The sequence below is a fragment of the Vidua chalybeata genome, chromosome 3, assembly GCF_026979565.1.
Source record: "Vidua chalybeata isolate OUT-0048 chromosome 3, bVidCha1 merged haplotype, whole genome shotgun sequence".
In the NCBI taxonomy this organism is placed as follows: Eukaryota; Metazoa; Chordata; class Aves; order Passeriformes; family Viduidae; genus Vidua; species Vidua chalybeata.
In genome coordinates this window covers 19,180,911-19,202,607 of record NC_071532.1, presented here as the reverse complement: position 1 = coordinate 19,202,607, position 21,697 = coordinate 19,180,911, and the positions used below count along the sequence as shown (strand labels likewise).

General features: G+C 34.0%; 1 protein-coding gene across 5 annotated transcripts in view; it reads left to right on the top strand.

Annotated features, from left to right (window-relative positions):
- The window catches only part of KIF6 (kinesin family member 6), a 159,957-nt gene that overhangs the window by 63,164 nt on the left and 75,096 nt on the right, over positions 1-21,697 (top strand). For all 5 annotated transcript variants that reach the window (XR_008430083.1, XR_008430082.1, XM_053938739.1 and 2 more), the window contains exons 12-13: positions 599-725; positions 2,735-2,947. Coding sequence is in view for 3 of the 5 variants with exons in the window: in XM_053938739.1 (XP_053794714.1) it covers positions 599-725; positions 2,735-2,947 (340 nt within the window). In the remaining 2 variants the exon portion in view is untranslated. The remainder of the gene's footprint in view (positions 1-598; positions 726-2,734; positions 2,948-21,697) is intronic.

Genomic DNA, 21,697 nt, shown 5'->3' with positions numbered 1-21,697 from the left:
AACCAAGACAGGTTGGTTTTATATGGATAGATATTCTCATCTATATTTCCAGCATTACTGAGGCTTTGTTTTGGACAAACTATGTTGAAAGAGGTAAAAATGTAGGTTAAAAAAACTATATCCCTTTATCTGTTACCCTAATTCTTCTGATGGTGTTACAATAATTTCTGAATCATTGAGAAAACAAGAAACACTTGACAGTTGTGAAATTATAGAAGATAATACTTTTCTGTATTTTGGGATATAGATTTTCCAATGTAATAGTGTATACATTCCTGATTTTAATGTATTGTCCTTAAATAATTAGTTTTTAATTATATTTTTAATACTGAAAATTCTGTGATACTAGAGAACACCGTAGTTTGTGTGTAGAAAGAGTAAAATAAATTGCACCCTTGCTAATGAAGATTAAAAAATACAATTTGTTTCATACTTGATACAATGGATATAATTTGACAGTCAACTGTGGCATGATTTTTTTCTGTCAAGAGTATAGAAAGGTTTTACTTGTCTTACTATAGCTAGATTCTCTCAGAATAGAATACAGAGCTGGAGGGAAGTTAAAGGGGTGTGCTTTTTTTTTTGTTTCTCCTTATAGCAAATTATAAATCATCCAATGACTTCAGGTGAAAAACTGCTTTCACAAGACCTCTCTGAAGAAAAAAACAGTAATGAAGAACTGGAAAAACTGAAAGGGCTTCTGCAACAAAGAGACAATGAAATCAGTATCCTTCATGGGGGAAAAAGTATTATTGGAGTTTGACATGATCTTACTTACAGCCATTTTTCTTTGTGTGAGAGAGGCTGTACTGTGTTAAAGGAAATACTCAATTCCCAGCTTTTATGTTACAGGACTTCTGCTTTGCACCTGCTTCTCTTTCTGTTTTTACCAAAATCAAAATCCTGCATCCAAGCACCACTTAACTTTAGAATGGCCCAGCCAATAACCAAATATTGTGATCAGGCTACACCTAAAACATTCTCCTCAAGCAAATTAAACTACTTTTTAGAGAGGGAAACTCTGATGCTATATAAAGACTGATCTATTACCTTATAAAGAATAAATTTCCTGTATGTGTTATTTTTAGCCAAATGAAGTGTTGCTTTGGGGACTACTGGGCGATTTGCCCTTAGAACAAATATAAAACTTCTTACATTTAAATTTAAATCTTTTTGCACATAAAAGCACTAAACTGCTCAGGCGTGCTTTGTCCGTTTCACTGCCTCACAGGGAGCATGAGTAGCTGCACTGTAGCACTATGGGTGGGAGGTATTTTTAGCAGGTTGGCAGACCTGTGGGCAAAACACAGCCACTGCAGCCCCAGCTTTGTGGCTACTCAGTGGGGAAAGTTTGTAATACAGCAGAGGAATTAAAATGTGGGGTTATTTAATGTAAAGGTAACAGGCGTTTTCTCACAGTTATTGGTAAAGAGCAGAGTCAGTCGCATTCTTTGTGCTCAACAATTCCAGCTCAGTTTTATATGTCAAACGAGAATGGTATTTTTCACTGGGGTGTAGCATGTTACCTGTCTGAACTGAGGTGGCAGGAAAGCTTCCCCATTTCTTCTCTTTCACAAATTATAAGATTGTGTTTTTCCAAGGTGCAGTTTCAAATAAATTTAGCTAAAACACTAACTCATTTCTTTAAAAAAATTCTTCAGTTTTTTTTAATGTAAATTTTAATATCTGAATTCCCGGAAACATTTCCTTCTGAAATGAATTACTTCAAAGCAAATTATCTCTATCAAATGCACTTGTGGTGAACAGATTTATACAGCTTTGCTCACAGAAGTAAAAGGAGGAAACTTGTGCAAATCCATGTAAGAGTTAAGTAGAAAGAATATAGGAAGACTTTGAAAACAAGACCAATTTAGGGAGTCTGCAGTAGTTAAGCGACAGTACATCACTAGAACATTAATAACATGTCTAATGTGATGAAGTGGTGGGAAATATGGAAGCTGTTGAATAAACTGAGTTCCCTCTTGCCTACAGTAGCTAGAAGCTGTCATAAAAACTGAATTGGAAAGTGTTTTATTATTATTACCTGGTCTAGTTAATAATATTCCCCAAAGACTACTTCGAATTTCTGCTGTTCATTAAGAAGATTAATTAGGATTAAAAAGAGTAGCATATAAAAAAACATATTCCAGGGACTTCAGTGTTCCTAAATGAATGCATGCAGGTTTTCCATTATATGTCCTCTATAAGCTGTTAGGCAAAATGTATTTATATCTAATAAACTTCCAGTGAATTCACAGTGTTATTGCAAGAAATTTCCTAAAGACTTTTTCTGAATTTTAGTGAACCTTTTGTTAAAAGTTTATAGATGGGATATACTTGCAAGGCTACCTGTAAATTAAGATTTTTTTCTTTTGTTTGCAAGTTTTTTTTATTACAGAATTTAAAAAATAAAAAGGGATTACCACAATGGCAATAAGATACTGTTTGTCTGTAAATGCTTTTATGAGGAGTTGATTGAATGGGATCAGCCATTGTGGTCAATGTGTGACTTTGTTATTGTTTTAGTAAGAACTAATCTACTGTTTGGAAAAACTGAGGTGGATGAAAATGACTGCAAAGAATACATCCAGCTTTATTTTCACATTCACACATAAGCTTCCATAATGTGAATTGTTTCACGTTGGCGAAAAAAAAAGGCTTATGGACAAACAATGATGATAGTTGCCTTAAAAAAAAAAAAAAAAAACAAACATTTCCTTAATATATTTTGCAGACATTCTGGTAACTATGCTAAAGAAAGAAAAAAAGAAAGCACAAGATGCTCTTTCCCAGCTTAATGCTGCCTCTGTTGGTTCCACAGCCTTGGAGCAGTCTCCTTCTATGAGCTTGGAAGAAAGTCAGAGTCCATCTAAATGTTTTAGTCTGAAAGAGGCAAAAGTTTTGACTTCTTCTGTTCCCAGACTACCTTTTCTTCCCAGAGCAACAGGTTAGTGTAATTAATTATGTGAACAGTTATTGGATCATTCCAATATGATTTACAGTATATCCTTCAAATGTGAACCAAAACAAGGAAGTTTTATTTTCAATACCAGTAATATTGTGCTAATTCTATATCTACAAATGCAGGGTTTTAAATTTAAAGGCCTCTAAGGTGCTGATGGCTTTTACAAACTTCTGTAACTACTCTGTTGAACAGCCCTATGGAACCATAATATAAATTCAGTTGCAGGCCCTTGATTCTTTCAGTAAATTCACAGAAGGGGGAATGAACATAATTCCCCCTTCACATAATGAAATTATGAATAATTCATTATGAAATATAAGGAAATAATATTTTCCCCTGTATGACCCATTTCAATTTATCTGTATAAGTGATACTACAGGATTTAAGTTCATGTTTAAATCATTGTAGAAGCAACTCAAACAATTGAAATAATATTGACCAGTTAGCACGGATTGCATAAGTAGGACAGTTTTTATAGTGCTTATTTGAAAAAGGTTAAGTATGGACCATTGCAATTTTCTTTCCTTGCATCATTTGAGCTGGCTATTTATGAAAATGGGTAACAATATTCTTGCAAGTTGTTAATTTCAAAATCCACATTACAAAACTTCCAATAAATGTAGATAGATTTTTCTTGCATGGTTTCATGTTTTCTTTATTTGCTAGTTTAATTGTTCAAATAAAAATTTTTTTTTTGGTGTCAGCAGATTCTAGAAGTGCTTATGTTTTTGTTAGGAAAGAACATACCTCGTCCTAGATTGTTACATATGACTATTACATATTCATGGTTTATATTTCTATATACTTTTTATGCATTTTTGGGGTGGCTAGCTGAAAGAAAAGAGTTTTCAATGTGAAACTCGGACATGGCAGCTGGCAAGTAGAAACTTAGATTTTGCTAGAGTACTAGTGGGAATGGAGTTCTTAAACTATGTAAGGTTGTCAATTATGCTCTAAAATTGCATTGTAATTGAACTAGTCAGTTTTCACACTTGTAATTTTGTTTTGGTTGCTCAACTACTGAGGAATTCCCTTTGCCTTCTACTTTTCCTATTTATCACCCTTCTCATTTTATAGGAAGGATTTATTTGGTTTGGTGTCACAATAGTATAAAGTAAATATAATCATGCCCTTATAACACAAAGCTTTTCATTACCTCAGAAATATGCCAGCAAATAATAGCTATATTTTATCCACAAATTGCTAGTATAATTGCATCTTTTATACAGTGGCACTTATTCTTCAGTCTTTAAAAAAAACCCTCATAAGCATTAGCAAATTCTTAGTATTGATCAATGCAGTCCCTTTTTACAAACATTGTATGGGCATGTTTGTATGAGTTTTCTTTGAATGTAAAGTAGGAAGTTTGAGCATGTCAGTTCAAATTGACTGGATTGTAGGACCTTATCACCTTCACTCTGTGCTGGCAAGGCCAGGCTGGATGGGGCTCTGAGCAGCTTGATCTAGTGGAAGGTGTCCCTGCTCTTGGCTGGGGGGTTGGAACTTCGAACCCTTGCACTCCAAACTATTTTGTGGTCCTTTGCTAAGTTTGGATGGGGCATCGTTCTCACTCAAGCACAGACCCTCATTTTTCAACTCTTGAAAGCCTGAAAATGATGTGCATCACTATAAAATTATCTATCCATTTCAAAATCCATCTGAACTGTATCTATATATATGCTATTTTGTCTATAGGCTTTAAGAATTCACTAAAGATTGTGAAAGGGCTCAGGCCTGAGGCAGGGTCAAACTCCCAGGTAGAAGCTTTCATGTAGTATTAAAGGTATTCTTCATCATTTAAATCCTTTGCATCCTTTACATTGTTTATGAAGATTTCAATTTACAGCATGAAGGCTATATGATATGCTAACTATTTGAACAATTTAGCTTTTCTTTTTATTTAATTCTGTACTCTCAAACCTGCTATCAGCCTGATTTATTGAAATATAACATCATATTTCTAGTGTCTCTAATGTGTTTTCCATTTTTCTATCTCATTTCCTTACCCTGAAATTTAAATTAGGAAATCAAAAGAAAGTATAGGAAAAAAATACTTAACAAAATAATTGTTGGAATGTCTATCTAATAATTTGTTAAAAAAAAATATTTAGAACCATTTATTTATTTTGCAGTTGATTTATTGTGTAGCTTTACATTTGCTTGCCCAAAAACAGATCTTTACCATTCTGTGATAGAATAATATTCTTACCATTTTTCCTATATGATCTAGGACCATATCTAAATTGAAAGATATGTGCAACCAGGTTTCTTGTTTATCCTATCCAGACACTTCTTGAAGTAGGAGAAAGGCAGTAATACTATTTCACTGCTGAGCTTGATGTAATAATCTGTGATAACAGGAAATTTATCTTAATCTCATCACAGCAGTAAAACAATTCCTGGTCCAAATTTGTCCCTCAGCAGGCTGACTTTGAAGGTAAATGAGTAGTGACTCCTACAATGGTTAATGTTTTACAGGTACAGCTGTAATTTATCTCTTTTTAAGTCCATCCTGCATTGAATGTGCATGGTCTTTTCAGAAGAAACTGAGTGAACATAAAAAATCTTCACTGGTTTGACATATGGTATTATTTACCTTCCTGTACACTCTGCCTTTTCCCCACCATGTGTATTCCTGAAACTCTAAACAGATGCCTTTAATGGCAGTACAGACTCAAGGATTAACAAGGCCTAACACCCAGGTTTAATTTCCACTTAGGTTTTGGGCACCATTATATAATATTATTGGCTGATAATACTAAGTTTTAAAGAGTTTATTCCATGGAATTATAGAATTTTTTGGGTTATGTAAAGGTCCTTAAGAATCACCTAGTTTCAACCCCCCTGCCATCACCAGGAATGCCACTCACTAGACCAGGTTGCTCAGGGCCCCATCCAAGCTGGCCTTGAACATTTCCAGAGATGGGGCATCCACAACCTCTCTGGGCAACCTGTTCCAGTGCCTCACCACCCTCTGAGTAAAGAATCTGCTCCTAACATGTATTCTAAACACACTGTCTTTCAGTTTAAAACCATTGCCCTTTATCCTGTCACTACCTGTACATATAAAAAATCCCTCTCCCTCCTTTTTATAAGCTGCTTCAGAAAATGGAAGGACACAATGAGATCTCCCTGGATCCTTCTCTTCCCCATGCTGAGTAACCATAGCTCTCTTTGCCTGTGTCTTGATTTAATGTTGAAAGATACTTTTTCTGAACAGGTATGTCTTTAGCTGCTTGTTTGAATATCATATTTGAAATAACGTCACTAGTAAAAGTGACATTGTTGAAAATGAGGTTTGATACCACTGGAGACCTAACTAAGAACAGTTGAAATTGAACTTGTGGATCATTGTTGTTTTGTATTGTGCTTTTTTCAGTTTGTGTCAAAGTCTGGATTAGGCTGTTCTTCTTGACAGTTACAGCAGAGGAATATGCAAATGCAGTGTCCTAGTAATGCCCTAGCTTTCTCTGCTGGTTTTGGGTCACATAGCATTGAATTCTACATTAGTTGAAAATGATACCAGTTTACATGCTGTCAGATTTCTTTTTGTTGGATGTCAGAAGGCTTCTTTTAGGAAGGAGTATATGGTAGGCAGGCTGCCTAGAAGCAGTGGAAGGCTGCCTGCTGCTGTCATTTTGTCAAGTCAGATGGCATAAGACAGTGAACAGACCAGAACTTGGTATCTCAGTGTAAATAGTACATCATAATATGGGATAACTTGCCTTTTAATACCCATCCTCCATCACAGAGAGCTCTAAATTATAAATCCATAACTACATGAGGGAGAGTGAGCAAAATAGTCTGACATAGTAGCCACTGTTACTATTGCATCATAATATCTTTCATGAATCTGAAACAGGCATAACTGGCTATAAATTTAAATTGTTTCAGATGAACATTCCAGAAAATGCAAAGATAAGTTATTACGATAATAGACTGAGCATTACAAATGCTTCAACAATTTTGCTTTTAATATAATCATTTAGTTCATCATAAAGTATCTACTTCATCTTTAATTGTGTAAATAATTCATACCTTCTAGACATATAATTGTAGAATTACATATAATCTTCCTTAGGAGTTGAGTCAATAATAAATTAGTAGTTTCAGGATAAATCAGAGAATGAATGAGTCTAGCAAAACAAGAAAAAAATTAAACATCATCAGATGTTAGAGTGATAAATATTGTGTTGTATTTTACTTTTATGACATTATATCACTTCTTCTGTACTTCTTATTTTGGATTCAGTCTCTGATTTCAATAATTGCTGCTTACCTCTTAGGATAATTCTGTCAGCATAGAAGATGTATGATATAATTTTTTCCTCCTGATTTGTTTTTCTCCTAATATAAATAGTTTGGTTACCAGAAAACAGTGTGATTATTGTGACATTTAAAAATACAGTAAATCTTAGTAAGAGGTTCAAGCAATTGTACATGCTGATGGATTTGAGAGTGATTATTTTGTTCTCACAAAAGATTTGGTTAGGATAATGTTGTGATCAGTTTGAGCCGTTTCCTTTTTCTTTCATTGAGAAGTTGTGAAGTTTTTTGAGAGTTTTGAGAGTTTTGAAGAATTTACCTCCTTTGTATCCCATTCATTATTTAAGATCACTTTTTGCTCAATGCTATGAAAACACCTATATAAAAAAGTATTCCTGCTGAAGGACTGACAAGCTGGCTTTGAAATGTAAGATGAGAGATGGTTTCTATAAACAGATGATGCATATGAATATCATGAAAGTAATGATAACACACATACTGCTTATTTCTGAAAGCTAAATATTTTGTCTTGTATTAAGATATTTTAAAATATTTATCTTGTATATTTTATATATTTCTGTAATAATTTGGAGAAAATGCTTCCTTCTATTGTCTGAAAACAGAAAGTTCTCTAATGCAAAGGACTGACTGAGATTTTCCATCAGACTCTCTTATGTCTTTCAGTTCAGAGAAAAGGCAGGTCTCAAACCTTCAGAAAAATTAAATGCTTAGCAAACCCATATGTTTTCTTGGAGCATTTTCTGTGTCCAGTAGTGCTTTGGAATATCTGGGGGCAGAGTCTTGGCACTGTGCTCATGACAGATCTTTTGTTAACAAACACATGTAGTCATTTTATTGCTATTTGGCCTATAAAAGAGCTCACTGGTGCATTTAAGGCACTATTCAGAATTACTGTTGATCTTTCTCATTAGTCAGAAAAGAAAGTATGTTCTACATTTTCTGTTAAAGGTCCAGGAAAAAGTATACATTCCATTTGCTCTCCAGCTGAACTTCTACCAGCTCCTAGTAAGATGTAGTACATATTTCATTGCTACTGTTAAATCTTTGTAAACTGCTAAATCTTTGTAACAACTATTTAAAACAAGATGTGCTGTTTTGCTAATTTCCTAAGCATTAAATATTTTCTATAATGTAGAGTGATTATTTGCTACAATATATTTTTCATTATTGCCAAGTTTAAGGACCAAGCAGGAAGTATCAGACTTCACTGCTTAATTTAGTTGTTTTAAAAAGCCTTTGAAATAAATTCAGTAAATGGTAACAGTCAGCATAAGCTTTTGAACAATTTTATTGAACTTTACTTCTGATAAGCTTAACAAAGTTATTTTCTGGTATTTCAAGTTACCAGATAAAATATGTATTGCTAGGGCTCCAATTTATGTCACAATGATGAATGGCTGTCTATCATCAATGAGACACATTTGTAGCATGTAGCTATGTAAATTTTTTACTTTGTCATAAGCTGTTAACACATTTTGGTACCTCTTGTCTTTAAGATTACAGTTTTATTCTTTTTTTAATCTTGTGATATAAACAAAAAGTAAAAATTAAAACCCAAAGTAGTTTCTAAAGCAAAATTACCCTCTTTAAATGTACACTGACTGCAATAAATACCAAGCAGACTAACTCTCTGAATTTATAGGAGACTCAACTAGCTCCTGGGGCTTGCTCTTTTGTTTGTTTGGGGTGTTTTCTACAAAATCTTTTCTTCTATCTGTACTGCTTCCAAGGGCTTTATTCAGTTGGAATTCACTGTAAGTCCACTGTGACTTTTGCTTGAGTGAGGACTTTGAACTGAACTCACTGAGGTTATTGAACAGCAAAAAAAGAACTGTGTTAAGAAGTTTGAGACTCCAGACACATCTCTGTAAGGAGCAACAGATGACTATTCATTGTGACAAAGAAATATAATTACACGTTATAGGATTTAAAGTGAGCTCTTGCAATTGATATTCGGTGAAAAAAACCTGTGTGTTGCAATTTTAGTCATCTGAACTAAATGTTTATAAATATGAACATAGGGTTATTTTTATGAGATGCAGCCCAGATTTTCCTCTTAGGACCTTGGTCCCCATTTGCAACTTCATAGGCAAATTCTATAACTTATAAGGATTTAATGAGAGTGAGGAGAAGATCATTGCAGTAGTTTCACTAATTTTTCAGAGACACTGAACTTTACTTATATATTGAAAATGTTGTTATGTAAAAAAACTTATTCTTACATCAACAGCCTTTTCTTTTTCCACATTTCTTTGGTTTTACAAAACATTTCTGTTGTTTTCTAAGATTCACATCATGTTGTTCTTTCTAATTCTCAAGTGGGAATATCTTCTGATGTAGAACGAGTGTTTGGAAGCTTTTTAAAGATACTTTTTGCAGTTTTTACTGCCTTCCCCTTGAGTCTGTTTAGATGGGGAAACTTTGCAGTATTTTTATACTAGTTTACTGTTCTCTTATCCAGATTAGTCTGCTAAATGTAACCTAGTGTTCCTTGGAAGTTCTCTGCTATTTCAAATCTTTTTGGCTTTCTGTTTCATTAGCCATATTTTGGCTGTCTAAAAATACTATTGGATCCTTCAAACTAACTCCTTAAAGTTGTTTTGGGGTTTTTTCTTTGGTGGCTTAAGCTCTTAAACTCTTGATATTTTAGAGGTAAAATATGCTTCTGAAAGTTTCTGCATGCTTGAAGGGTGATCAAATTCCTTTATATATTGACTGTCAGGTTTGGCAAATACTGTAAAACTTCTTCCATATTGTTGTTATAAACACCAGTCCCAGAGACTACAGAGCCACTACATGCACATTATGTATGCATATGGGTAATCAGAATACTAGAAAGTTCTTCTGTTAGCTTAAACTTTAGATATTTCTGTATAGGTATTAATAATTCTGCAAAATAATATAATAATCTAGATTTCTGGCTCTCTTTTATTTGTGAATTTAACATTAAAAAAATTTTCATTTTGTTCCTGGTAGAAATAGATATTTTCTTGAGACTTCAGTCTCAGCATATTTGACTATAAAACCAGAGTGGGAATTAGTGGAAATATCCCACAAATCCCTACTTTTTCTCCCTGATATTTGTACATTTAAGCAGGTTAAGTTTCGTACCAATGTTTCAGGCCAATTTTATGCTTCTGTTCCTGTACAATTTTTCCATTGAAGTTTTGTATGCCTGTTTGCCTCAGTCACAATTGGCTCTTAACTTTTGGATGCTTTTGTTGAAAAAATTATTGCACAGTTCACTTACCTCTGATGCATCATCTTTTTTTCACTTACACTTTTAACTCTGAAATATCGACTTAGTAACTGTGCCTTTCGATTCAGTAATTTTCAGCCCTGCTATAAGTTCAGAAGGATACTTTCAAAAGAATAACATTATGTTCACAGGTTATATTGTAATTTATTATATATTGTATATTTAGGTTAATTTGAGAAAAAGTAGACCATTATTGACATCTGTGTGAAAGAAGAGAATTTCCATACTTATACACTAAGTTTGGTAGATTTTACTTCTATATCAGGTAAAAGATCTTACTGATTTTCATTGCAGGGCTGGTCTTACAAATCTTTGACTGAGGTGCTCTGCTGTAACCATCTACCAAGCTACGCTGAAAACAGTCTTTGATCTTTTTGTTCAGAGTCAGGTAGCAGCTGGTCTAAGACTTACTTAAGGCAATTTTGGCATTTGAAGTGATTACACAGAGTTATACAAAGAGCTGAAGTTGTTCTTTGTAAACCTGTGCATATCAAAGATCTTTCACATGCAGGTAATTGTGCCATTTTCCTGTAGCAGAAGTTATGTGACTGAAGAAATTATTTAACATTTATAAGCATGCAGCAGTAATTTCAGCTCTTTTTCAAATCACTTGTATCTGACGTGAATGCAGTGAATGGTGGAGATAGGCATGACAAAACTCTGTCTATTTTTGTGTTCTGTTACACTGTGCTCAAGTTGAACCTTCTCTCCCTTAGTAGTTTCTCTGTTTTCCATTTTTCCTGGTAATATTCTTCCTGGAGGTGAGTAATTTGGTGATGATTGAGCAAAACATTTGCTGAAAGATTTTGTTGTTGTTGCTGTTGTTATTGATACTATGCTAAATACTCACACAAATAACCCTATCACACTGTGAGCCCCTTCTTGATTTTCAGCATACTTTTACTAAACCCTCATACAAGTAAAATTAAATTTAATCTTTCACTGTTTCCTAATCTTCATACTAATGTCCAAGAATTTTCTATAACCAGTGTTCTCAGCCTTTAATTTGTGTTGACTGTAATTATCTCAGGCCTTTTTATTTTGGTCACCTCATGGCCCTTGAACTGCTGCTGCATGTTCATGTTACTTAACTTGCTTATGGTTACTATCTTAGCTATTGTAATGTTTATTGTAACCCTGTAATTCCTTAAAATAAAGATCATCTCAGAAACAGCATTCTGAAGTTCAGCGCAAGGCAAAACTAATACAGACATGTAATCTGAAAATCTGGTGCTGTTAGTATCAGATGCTGTGTTTGAAGGCTTCTGCAGTTTATTTTATTATACATATTATAATGTCACTATTGCTTTCTGCTTCCATTTTAGGCTTTCTACTACCAAGATAGAAAAACCTTTGAGAACATCAGTTTATTATGCTGGAAGTTGCAATAAACTTTCCCAATAATCTAAATGGGGAGATTAACTTTAATATTTGTTATGTATTTGAAGCACAAATTTTATGAGGAGCAGCTGAGGGATCTGAGGTTGTTTAGCCTGGAGAAAAGGAGGTTCAGGGTGGACCTTATTGCTCTCTACAACTACTTGAAAAGAGGTCATCATGAGGTGGAGGTCAACCTCTTCTCCCAGGTAAAAAGTGACATGTTAAGAGGAAATGGCCTCAAGTTGTGCCAGTAGAGGTTTAGATTGGATATTAAGAAAAAATTTTACTCATAAAGGGTTGTTGAGCATAGGAACAGGCTGGCCAGGGGAGTGGTGGAGTCTCCGTCCCTGAAAGTGTTTAAAAAATGTGTGGATATAGCAGTTGGATATGGTTTAGTGGTGAACATGGTGGTGGTGCTGGGTTGACTGTTGGACTTAAGAGATCTTGATCTTGGACTTAAATGACCTTAGAAATCTTTTCCAACCTTAACAATTCTATGTATCTATGATTTACATTCTATTTTAGGAAGAGAGTAGCAGGTTTTTTTCTTATTCCTCAACAGTTTATCAAACCAGTTTCTCCATATATATATCTCAATAATATAGAGAATACAAAGAGGACATGTTCCTGTGTCACTGCCAAAATAGACAGCAGCACCACCTCCTGGGCATAAAAGTGCTGGAAATACCTGCATCTCTTCCAAAGCCACATAATTCACAGGAAGGGTAAAAACCCAGCATAAACTGCTGATTGATAACTTGTGGATCAGTTTGGGTTTTTTCTTGGTATCTGTTACTTAATATTTAGATTAAGTGCAAAAGCACAATATTTATTATTTCTTCCTGTTTTAACCTGCCATCATAATTCTGTACATGTATGTAGCCAATTCCCTTCTGATTTCTGATGTGTCATATGCATATTTAAAATGATAACTATTTAGACATTTATAGCTCAGCCTTTTGTATGTTTGTTTTCTGAGCACAACAACTCGGCCTGATAATTAAAACAACCACATGGCTGAACGAGAATAACTTAAGGGAAATAATGTCCAACTCTTGTGGGGAATCCCAGGTTTGGGGTCATAGCCTGTAAAGCTAAGTTAATCAGAAAAAGAATTGCTTAGAAAAATAGGTCCAAGGCAGTCATGAGGTTCATTGTATCATTGTGTGACCAAGCAGGATTTACTCTCAGGGCATCTGTAAACAGCCAGTGGTGTTATCTCTATAGGCATATTGTTAGTTCCCTATGATGTCAGTTGGACCTAATCACATATCAAACACTCATGTAATGTTTTGATACTCTATGAATTAGAGCTTTAATGTATTTATCCTTACTGTTTGAAGAAGCAAGGTTAAGTCCAGAGAATTTCTTTCCCTTGTAACTTCCCTTGTAAATTGTTGCAGGTTGCTATCATATGTTGCTCTTAGGTATGACTTTGAGACTTTGAGTGATTTGATGGTAAATAAGACTGGATATAAAAATTAAAGTATTTTTCAAAGTAAAAAAAAAAAAAAAAAAAAAAAAAAGAAAAAGCCCTGATAGGGATTACTTGGAATAGTTATATTTTGGAATGTGGCCTGTTTCATTTTGATTAAAAATTTTGACAAATGCTTCTTTGAGATTGGGATATTGACATATCCACTTCAATCCACAAAATTATTATGCAGCATTATAGGAGAATGGGAAGAACTCCTCACAATGTAGAGTACCATTCTTGAAGAGAAAGTTTACATGTAGTTTGTAATACAACTTTGTGGTATTTTAAGCTCCAATAAATAGGCATGTTTTAATCTGTGACTGACAGGCCCTGCATGAATAGAGCTTTTTCCAAATAAATTATTTTGCTACACCCTTCCATGCATTTGTTGCCATAGGTTTGATTCCTGCAGCGTACTCTGCGTAGAGCTACACATTTAAACTGGTTTGAAATTTAATTTGGTATTAAAAGTATCTGCTTGTTTGTTAAAAAGAAATGATCTCTGAATATATGTAATGGCACAGTTCTACAATATTTCTCAAATTCAGCCTTTGGCCTAGAAATGTCAGTAATTTGGGACCTGCCTTTTTAAGAAACCCTGCTAGAAGTTGCATCTATTACAAAAGGGAAGATCTGTGGTCAGGCTATTGTTTCAGAAATGTCTTCAATGCTGGCATTCTCATAAGGTGCCCCAGTTTTCTTGTTTTCCACACTTAAGTCTGATTTTCTCCAAATTTTTAAAAAGAAGGAATAGATTGAAGGGTGCCAACCATGAGAGGAGATGTACGTTTTTATATTCCTATGGCTGAACTTGTTAACTGTAGCTCTTAATATTAAATCATTGAATTTATACTTAGGGGAAGAAAGCTTGGGTAAATTGAGTCATGTCTTGAACTTTTTGAGTAAAATAACTTTAATGCTGGGTTGAAAATTTCTATTATAATGTCTAAAACAGTGGAGGGGGACTAAAAAAAGGGAAAAAATTGAAAAGACGATTGGTCTTTTATTCTCTCTTATGCTCTGTTTCTGGGCTTTTTTGATTCGAATGTCAGGAATCTTTTTGATCTGTTTAATGGAATAAATTAAGAGACCATGTGCTGGTTACAAATAGCAAATGTGTTTCTGAATACTACTTTTGTCTTTCTTGTGAAAATACTGTGGCTGCCAGGAAACTGTAGTAGGAGTAGACAGTCAAAGCAGTTGATACTACAATAGTTATTGTACCTCACACTAGACTGTCTAAACTTTGCGAGGAGAAAATTGATTTGGAAGGGGTAAAAAGGAAAGGGCAGGTATGGATTGGAGTTCTCTTTTATAAATAGGGTAGAAAGGAGCAAAAATGTGGCTTAGGATGTGTTCTTAATGAAGCTATGAATGAGATCAGAAATGAGAGAGACTGTAGATTCAAGGGAAAGAAGAACTAAGTTATTAGGAAATGAAAAGTGAATCCAAGAGAGTTAATGAATGGAAAATGGGTAGAGAGACAAGACAGTAATAGGTGTTTTGAAATTACACATGCAGTAAAATGGAAATAGTAGTTGGGAAGTGGCTGCTTGTCATCCTTAATTTACCGTAGCACCCAAAAGGAACTGAAGGTTCAAAGACAGAGGCCTCAGAGGAGTTACATTTTGGGTTTAACAGGGCTTCCTTAAATTAGTAGTGTTGTAGGAAGAAGAAGTACAGTTTTAAACTGATGCATATATAATTGTGATCCCTTTGGTAAATTTCTTAGTCTTTTAGATGGAGAAGATTGGTTTGGAGCCAAAGCAACAAGATTAATAGCAGATTTTATTTCTTTATTGATATTTTTAAATGCTTTGTTGTGAAAAACTGTGTTGTTACAGTCAAAGACCTAATTTTGTCATAATAGATATTATGCAGGGCAAGGTCTGGTAAAACACCTGTTAACAAAGTCCAAAAAAATATGATTCGGTCATTGACAGCCTGTTCAGATCATCTGATGAGGATCATGTATTTCATGATTTTCTGTTGCAGCAGCCCAAGTGTTTGTTATAGAGGCTTTCTCATTAAAATTTCCTTTTTTTATCTGCCTCTGAATGAGGCATTAAGAGTGTCATTTCCAAGAATAACAATGACTATGTTGTGTCATGTTCCAATGAACGGTCTCTCTGCAGGCTTTTCATAAGTGACTCTTTACAGTGCATTTTCATTTGAGGCTGTACAGAGAGAGGGGAGGAAAAATAGCAAAATGGAAAAAAATGCAATAGTATCAGGTCATGCATGGATGAAGTAGTCAGTGTGTTTCTTGTTCGGAATCTGTTTGATACTATTTTTCCTGAGAAACGTAAAAATGAATTTATTATTACTGGACTGTAATGCTTTGAGTGTTTAAATATGTACTACTGGTGTACAGTTCTGGGGCTAAATTGAGGTTTTGTGGGGCTGAATGGAATTCCCAGCTTGGTTGGATTGAAAAATGTCATAAGACTTTTTTTCCCCAAACATTTCTGCCAAGTGCGTACAGGAAGTGGCTTTGGCAGTTGTATCCAAACAAGTAACTTCATTTCCTGGAATCTGCTTTTTCAAAATGTGGATTTTAGGAAAGAAAGTGTAAAGAGGGATGTTAAGTGGTAGAGGAAAGATCACCCCTAAAAGCCTCTGAGAAGAAGACACAAATTATCAAACTCCATTTTTTTTAGATATAGTCACAACAGTGTTATATAATTTTTTTTTAAATTGATAGTCTATTTATATTGTAAAAATAATATTTAAAATCTATTGATCATGACTGCATATAATTAGTGAAACCATTATGTTTATTACAGCCCATTTAACCATGGTCTATTATATGTCTGGTTAGTGTTTACTGTCAAGAAAGCCACAGAGTGTCTGAGATAAAGAGAACGACCACTCATGTTAAAAGGACCTGTTAGCAACCTCAGGTTTAGTAAAACTTCTGCTTATTGTCATTAAAAAAAAAAAAAATAGAGAATAGTATAATTTTCAGATATAAAGGACACATGAGTTGATACAATATTAAACATATTCTGCTAAAATATGAGCATGTTATCTGACTGGTCAGTGCTATTTTTGCACGCTATTGCGAGTATATCTTTTTCTAGTCTAACTTGATGGATTTGAACCACAGGTTTTTTCCTCTGGTTTTTGTTTGTTTGTTTGGTTTGGTTTGGGTTTTTGGGGTTTTTTTGTGCTTTTTTTGGTTGGTTGGGTTTTTTCGGTTTTTGTTTTGTTTTGTTTTTTTGCGGGGGGTTTTGGGGGTTTTTTTGCCTATTCTCTTAAAGTTACTAATCTTAATGTTTCAGTAATAGTGCCTGCACTATAATGTAGTGCTGGATAGCTGCCAATAATATAAGCACAGCCTTCATCTTCCTAAACCCTTAATCTCAGGGTCAAATCATTCATATTTTTCAGATGCTTAAAAAGCAGTAGTCAGAAGCTGTTTTGCATCAAATAATTTTTTAAGGGTTGTTGCTAATGAGGGACTATTTCAGAATTGCTAATAGGGACAAAGTACATTGAGAAATGTAGTAGCAATGAGTCATACTGTGATGCATCAGATAAGAACCTTGGAAAAAAATTTTAAATTTCCACTTTCTTATAAATAGTATTACAAAATCCTAAATTTTAGAGAGCAAAGTAAATACTTAGAAAAAAAGCACTTAATTTCAGATAAAGCTGCAAATTTCACAGATAATCAAGAAATCAGAATATATATTTTTAGTAGTAGATGTATTTACTTACTACAGAATGACAATATATAAAACAGCTTTGCATAACCATTGTTCTATGTAAAGTCTTTATCCAGTCACTAAAGATTCTGTTAGTGGATGAAGAGATAGGAAAAAATGCATTGGAAGCAGTTCAGGACAATAATTAAAACATAAGTAAAGATAAGCAAACATGCGTACCTTTCCCAAGTGGCACAGGCTGTGCTTGCTCTGTCATAAACAGCAGCTGCTGTAAATTTTGAGGGGAGTGAAAGCTTTACCTTTTGCTTTTCATATTTACTTCTTTTTATATTTTATTCTTCATGCAAGCATCTATTTTTTTTGGCTTTGTAATGTTCACATTTTTATTGCTTAAGCAGACACGCTTCAGACATTTGTTGTTAGCAGTTGTGCCCATTGACAACTTTGCCACTCTCATTATTCCAAAAGAAATAAAATTTCTTTGTAAGATTAATGTACAAGCTCCTGTTAACATTTGCCTTTGTATGTTTCTGATTTTTCACTGAATGCCTGTGATAAAGTGGAGTGTCTAACAGAGGTTGTTAGCTGGCTTATTCTTGTTGTTTGTCATAAAACAACTCAGCTTTCCACTGCATTATAGAGGCAATACATTGCATTGAATAAGATCCTAGACTGAGATGCAGGGCATCTGTTTTTTATTTCAATCCTTATTATTTACTAAGTTTGTGAACTTATACAAGTGACCTCATCTCTCTGAATCACTTTCTTCAACTGTGAAATAAATTAAGAGTGGCTTATCTTTCTTGATCACTTTGAGATTTCATGTTCAAAGGCCATCTGTAAGAGCAAAACCTTGTTTTTCTAACATTGAGGAGCAGTTGAAATTATTTGTGAAAGTAAGACAGTGAACTAAAGACAGTAAGATGCAGAAATTAATATAAAATATTGGAAGTCTTGACTCTTCATTTTTAGTCAACATAATTATACAACCCAGTTCTTGAAATTATTTCTTTTCATTGATAGCTTATTTGTTTGAGAAGCTTTGCTGAAACTCTAGACTATACTGGCTACTTAAAATTCTATACAAGCATGGGAAAACACATGGTATGTTTGATATTTAGTATAAATTCTGAGAGTAAGCTACATGCAAAAATGTCTCTAGTTGCTCAGTAAGAAAGAGAAAAGCACTCAGAGTGGGCTGAGAAAGTTGTCTTAAAATTATTGAATATTTTATCATGAATCTTTTCTTCTGCAATACCTCTCCACTTTGATCAGCACTCTTTATTTATGCCATTTACATCCAGCTATAATTCTGGGGAGAAGTAATTCTAAATATTTTAGAAATTTCCTTTGATCTTTAAGTGTACAGAGAGAGAGTGACATCAGTTTGAATAATGACCAGTGGTTGGAAACAGAAGAATGTCGTAGCTTTGTATCAGAACTGTTAAAACAACTTTGCATTAGGGAATACTAGAAGAAAAAGAGTTCCGGGAATATATCCTTTTGATTTTCAGCAGGTTTATTTAATTAACTAAAGCCTGATACAAGAGCTCATGGCTCTGATACAGCACATTTAATATTGTAGTAAGGTTGAATGACTAGGAATGTCCATAATTTATTGTCCCCTTTTGATCTTCAGGAAAACAAGCAGTTTAAAGCCATCAAATAAACATAGGGTACTTGGCTTTCAGGAAGAATTATGCTATTATTCTAGTGATAGTCACTTATTTCAACAGATTTTCAAGGGGCAAAGCTGCTTTTAATTCTATGTCCTGACATAAGCAGATTTAGAGCTACAGAGGTTATTGGTTCAAAAATTGTCTTTTGATCCTTTGTTGCAAGTTAATTATATAGTTCAGTTGGTTACAAATTTTGGTTAAAAAGGAATTGAAAGAAGGTTCTTTTCACAGTGGGAATTGTGCCAATATAAAACGGAATTTGATTCAGATAATTTATATTACATTATCAGGTTTTTCATTTAGTTTTGTTTTTTTGGTAAGAGAAATTCTCCCAGATAGCTTCCGAGACCGTTGAATTTTCACCAGAAAAACTCTGTGGTATCATGAGCCAGAGAGACAACAGGGCATTCTTGCTTCCATGAGCAATCAGTTTTGCCTTTAATATCTCTGGTATGAGAATGTCATCACTTTTGATTAAAATCAGAGTTTTTTGAATCACAGAAATAAAAGTCAATAATTATAATTTGGACAAACCCAGATTAGTTTATTTTTAATTATGATTATTCTCAATTTTAATACAATAGACATGTTAGGCATCATAACAAAGTTTTACTTTTTTCTTTTTATTTACTGGGAGTCTATAGGCAGAATAAATAATGCTGACAATAAATTAGTGCAAGCAGTTCTCTGAAGAGAACATATTTAGGTTATGTCAAATGCATTGCATGTTATTGTGTAATTGTATGCATGTTGTATAAAAGAAAAATAATTTGTATTTTGAATAATGAAGACGTCCTTCTAATTTTTGGGGGAGGGAGTTTCACTTGTTTATTCTCAGGAGCAGGAAAGGCTTTGTGTCTCTCTGCTTATCCATAGGTTTATTGTGTACGTATGTTGGCTGTCTCTTCAATTGCCATGAGTATATGTGGGGGAAAAAAAATCTGCACCTGTTTGTTTGCAGGGTCAAAAATTTAGCTTCTAAATTAATTTGCTTTCCGTTATCAATGTTAAGGATGGGAAAAAATGTGTAATCATGTAGTGCAAATATACACCTAATAGTAAGGGATTTGGAATCACTATAATTTTTCAAAGGCTCATGGAATTTATATATTTCTATAAATAGGCACCCACCAATAAGACAAAAAGACAAAAAATGGTCAAGAAATTGTTTAAGATGCATGAATACATTTCTGAAAGACAAATATTTTGTGAATTATTATAAGCAAGTAGATGTTGCCAAATTGTAGGTTTATTTTACCACACTCCAGTATCACATCTGACTTTTAGATCATGGGGAATGGCTCCTGTATATGAAGACAATGAATGGTTATTTTGCTGAATGTGGTTATTTGTTGTTATGGAAGCAGGACTTGCTTTTAATGGGATAGGCCACACTAACCCACAACTACAGGGCAAAAGGCAGTTCCTGCCTTTAGGGACAATTTAAGATGGAAGCTTCATCCAAAATTTGAATTAATTTTAGCATGATGAGGTTTCAGGGTTAATTTAGAGTTAATATGTGCACTTCTGTTTCAAAACTATACTTGTAAACCCTGACCTGGATATTTCTAATGTTTACTCTGAAGACAAAAAAATAGCATGAATAGCACAGATCTTTTGGTCAACTTTGCGGCAATTATGAGGTTTTAGCTGTCTCTGGCTATTCATTCTCTCTTTGTTATGATATAAATCCATTCTCTGCAGCAGACCTGATCTCAAAGAAGGTGTCTTAATCCCTTCTTAATCCCAATAAGGTGGGATTTTACCTTGAGGGTATGGGAGAGTAGGAATTAATTGTCCAGTAATTTTACAGTGCTCACAGTTTTATGACTCTAAGCTCAAAACAGAAGTTTCTTTTCATTAAGAGTTCGTTAAGATTCTTTTCATTTAGTAGTTCTTCTTTAAAATGCATCAAGATATATTTAACAAAAAAATCTCATTCCAACGTTTTACAGTAGCAATAACATAAATATTGTTCATTGCCAGCGTGACCCCTCTTACTGTAGCAAGCCTGAGACTGTCACGGGGAGAACTAACTTTTGATTAATATGGTCCTCCTCCATTCCCCTTTATATTACTTCTTGGTTCTGGGAGCAGTACTGTAGTTAGGCATAAAAGCTGTTTTTCATTCATCATCCTAGAAGGCATCTACCATGCTCCAAAGACGAATGTGCAAAGAGGAAAAGGTCCAGGTGAATCCCTGGATTGAAAGGAAGAGCCTTTGAGATTTGTCTGCAAAGGGCTAGACATACAATATAGTAAAGAATAATCCTTTTTTAGCTATTTGAAGATTGCAGAACTGGCGGTGGGGAACTCTCGGTCTTATTAATTCAAAACCTGGAGATATTTATATATTTGAGTGGCTATTTTCACAATAATGGTGGACTTTAAGGATTGTATTTCAGGTGATAATAATAGTACTAGTTGTAGAACTTAACATGACTGGTTTTAATTACACTTTCAATTTAAAATATAGATTTTAAGTATTGCTTCTAGGTCAGATGGGTTATTAGAATCCTATGGGTTGGATTTTTTCAAAGGTTTCTCAGTCTTCTCTGAGGAGTGCTTGTGCCAAGAGGAATAAACAGGGATATTTGTTTGAATTCCAGAAATATTTCTGTAGTATTAATGAAATTTCTCAAGCATTTTTTATTCCTTCAAGCCATCTAAACTAGAGACACCTCTTACCACTTACTACTTTTAGTCTTGATATAAGAAATGAGATTATTGCTTTTATCATTTTGTCATACATAAGAAATCCTAGATATACCACATACAAGGTTTTAGAGGCTTTTAGCTGGTACATAGGATTGGGTAGTGCAATACTAACTTTCACTGACCCTGATAACACTTTAGCCCAACTTCCTTCCATCTTCCTTCACTCAAATGTGCCATTAGGTGGTGTTTCTTTTGAGCTGCATTGAAATAGCAAGTTACACATTTTGAGTATTCACTTAAGTATATATGCCCTCTAAGAAA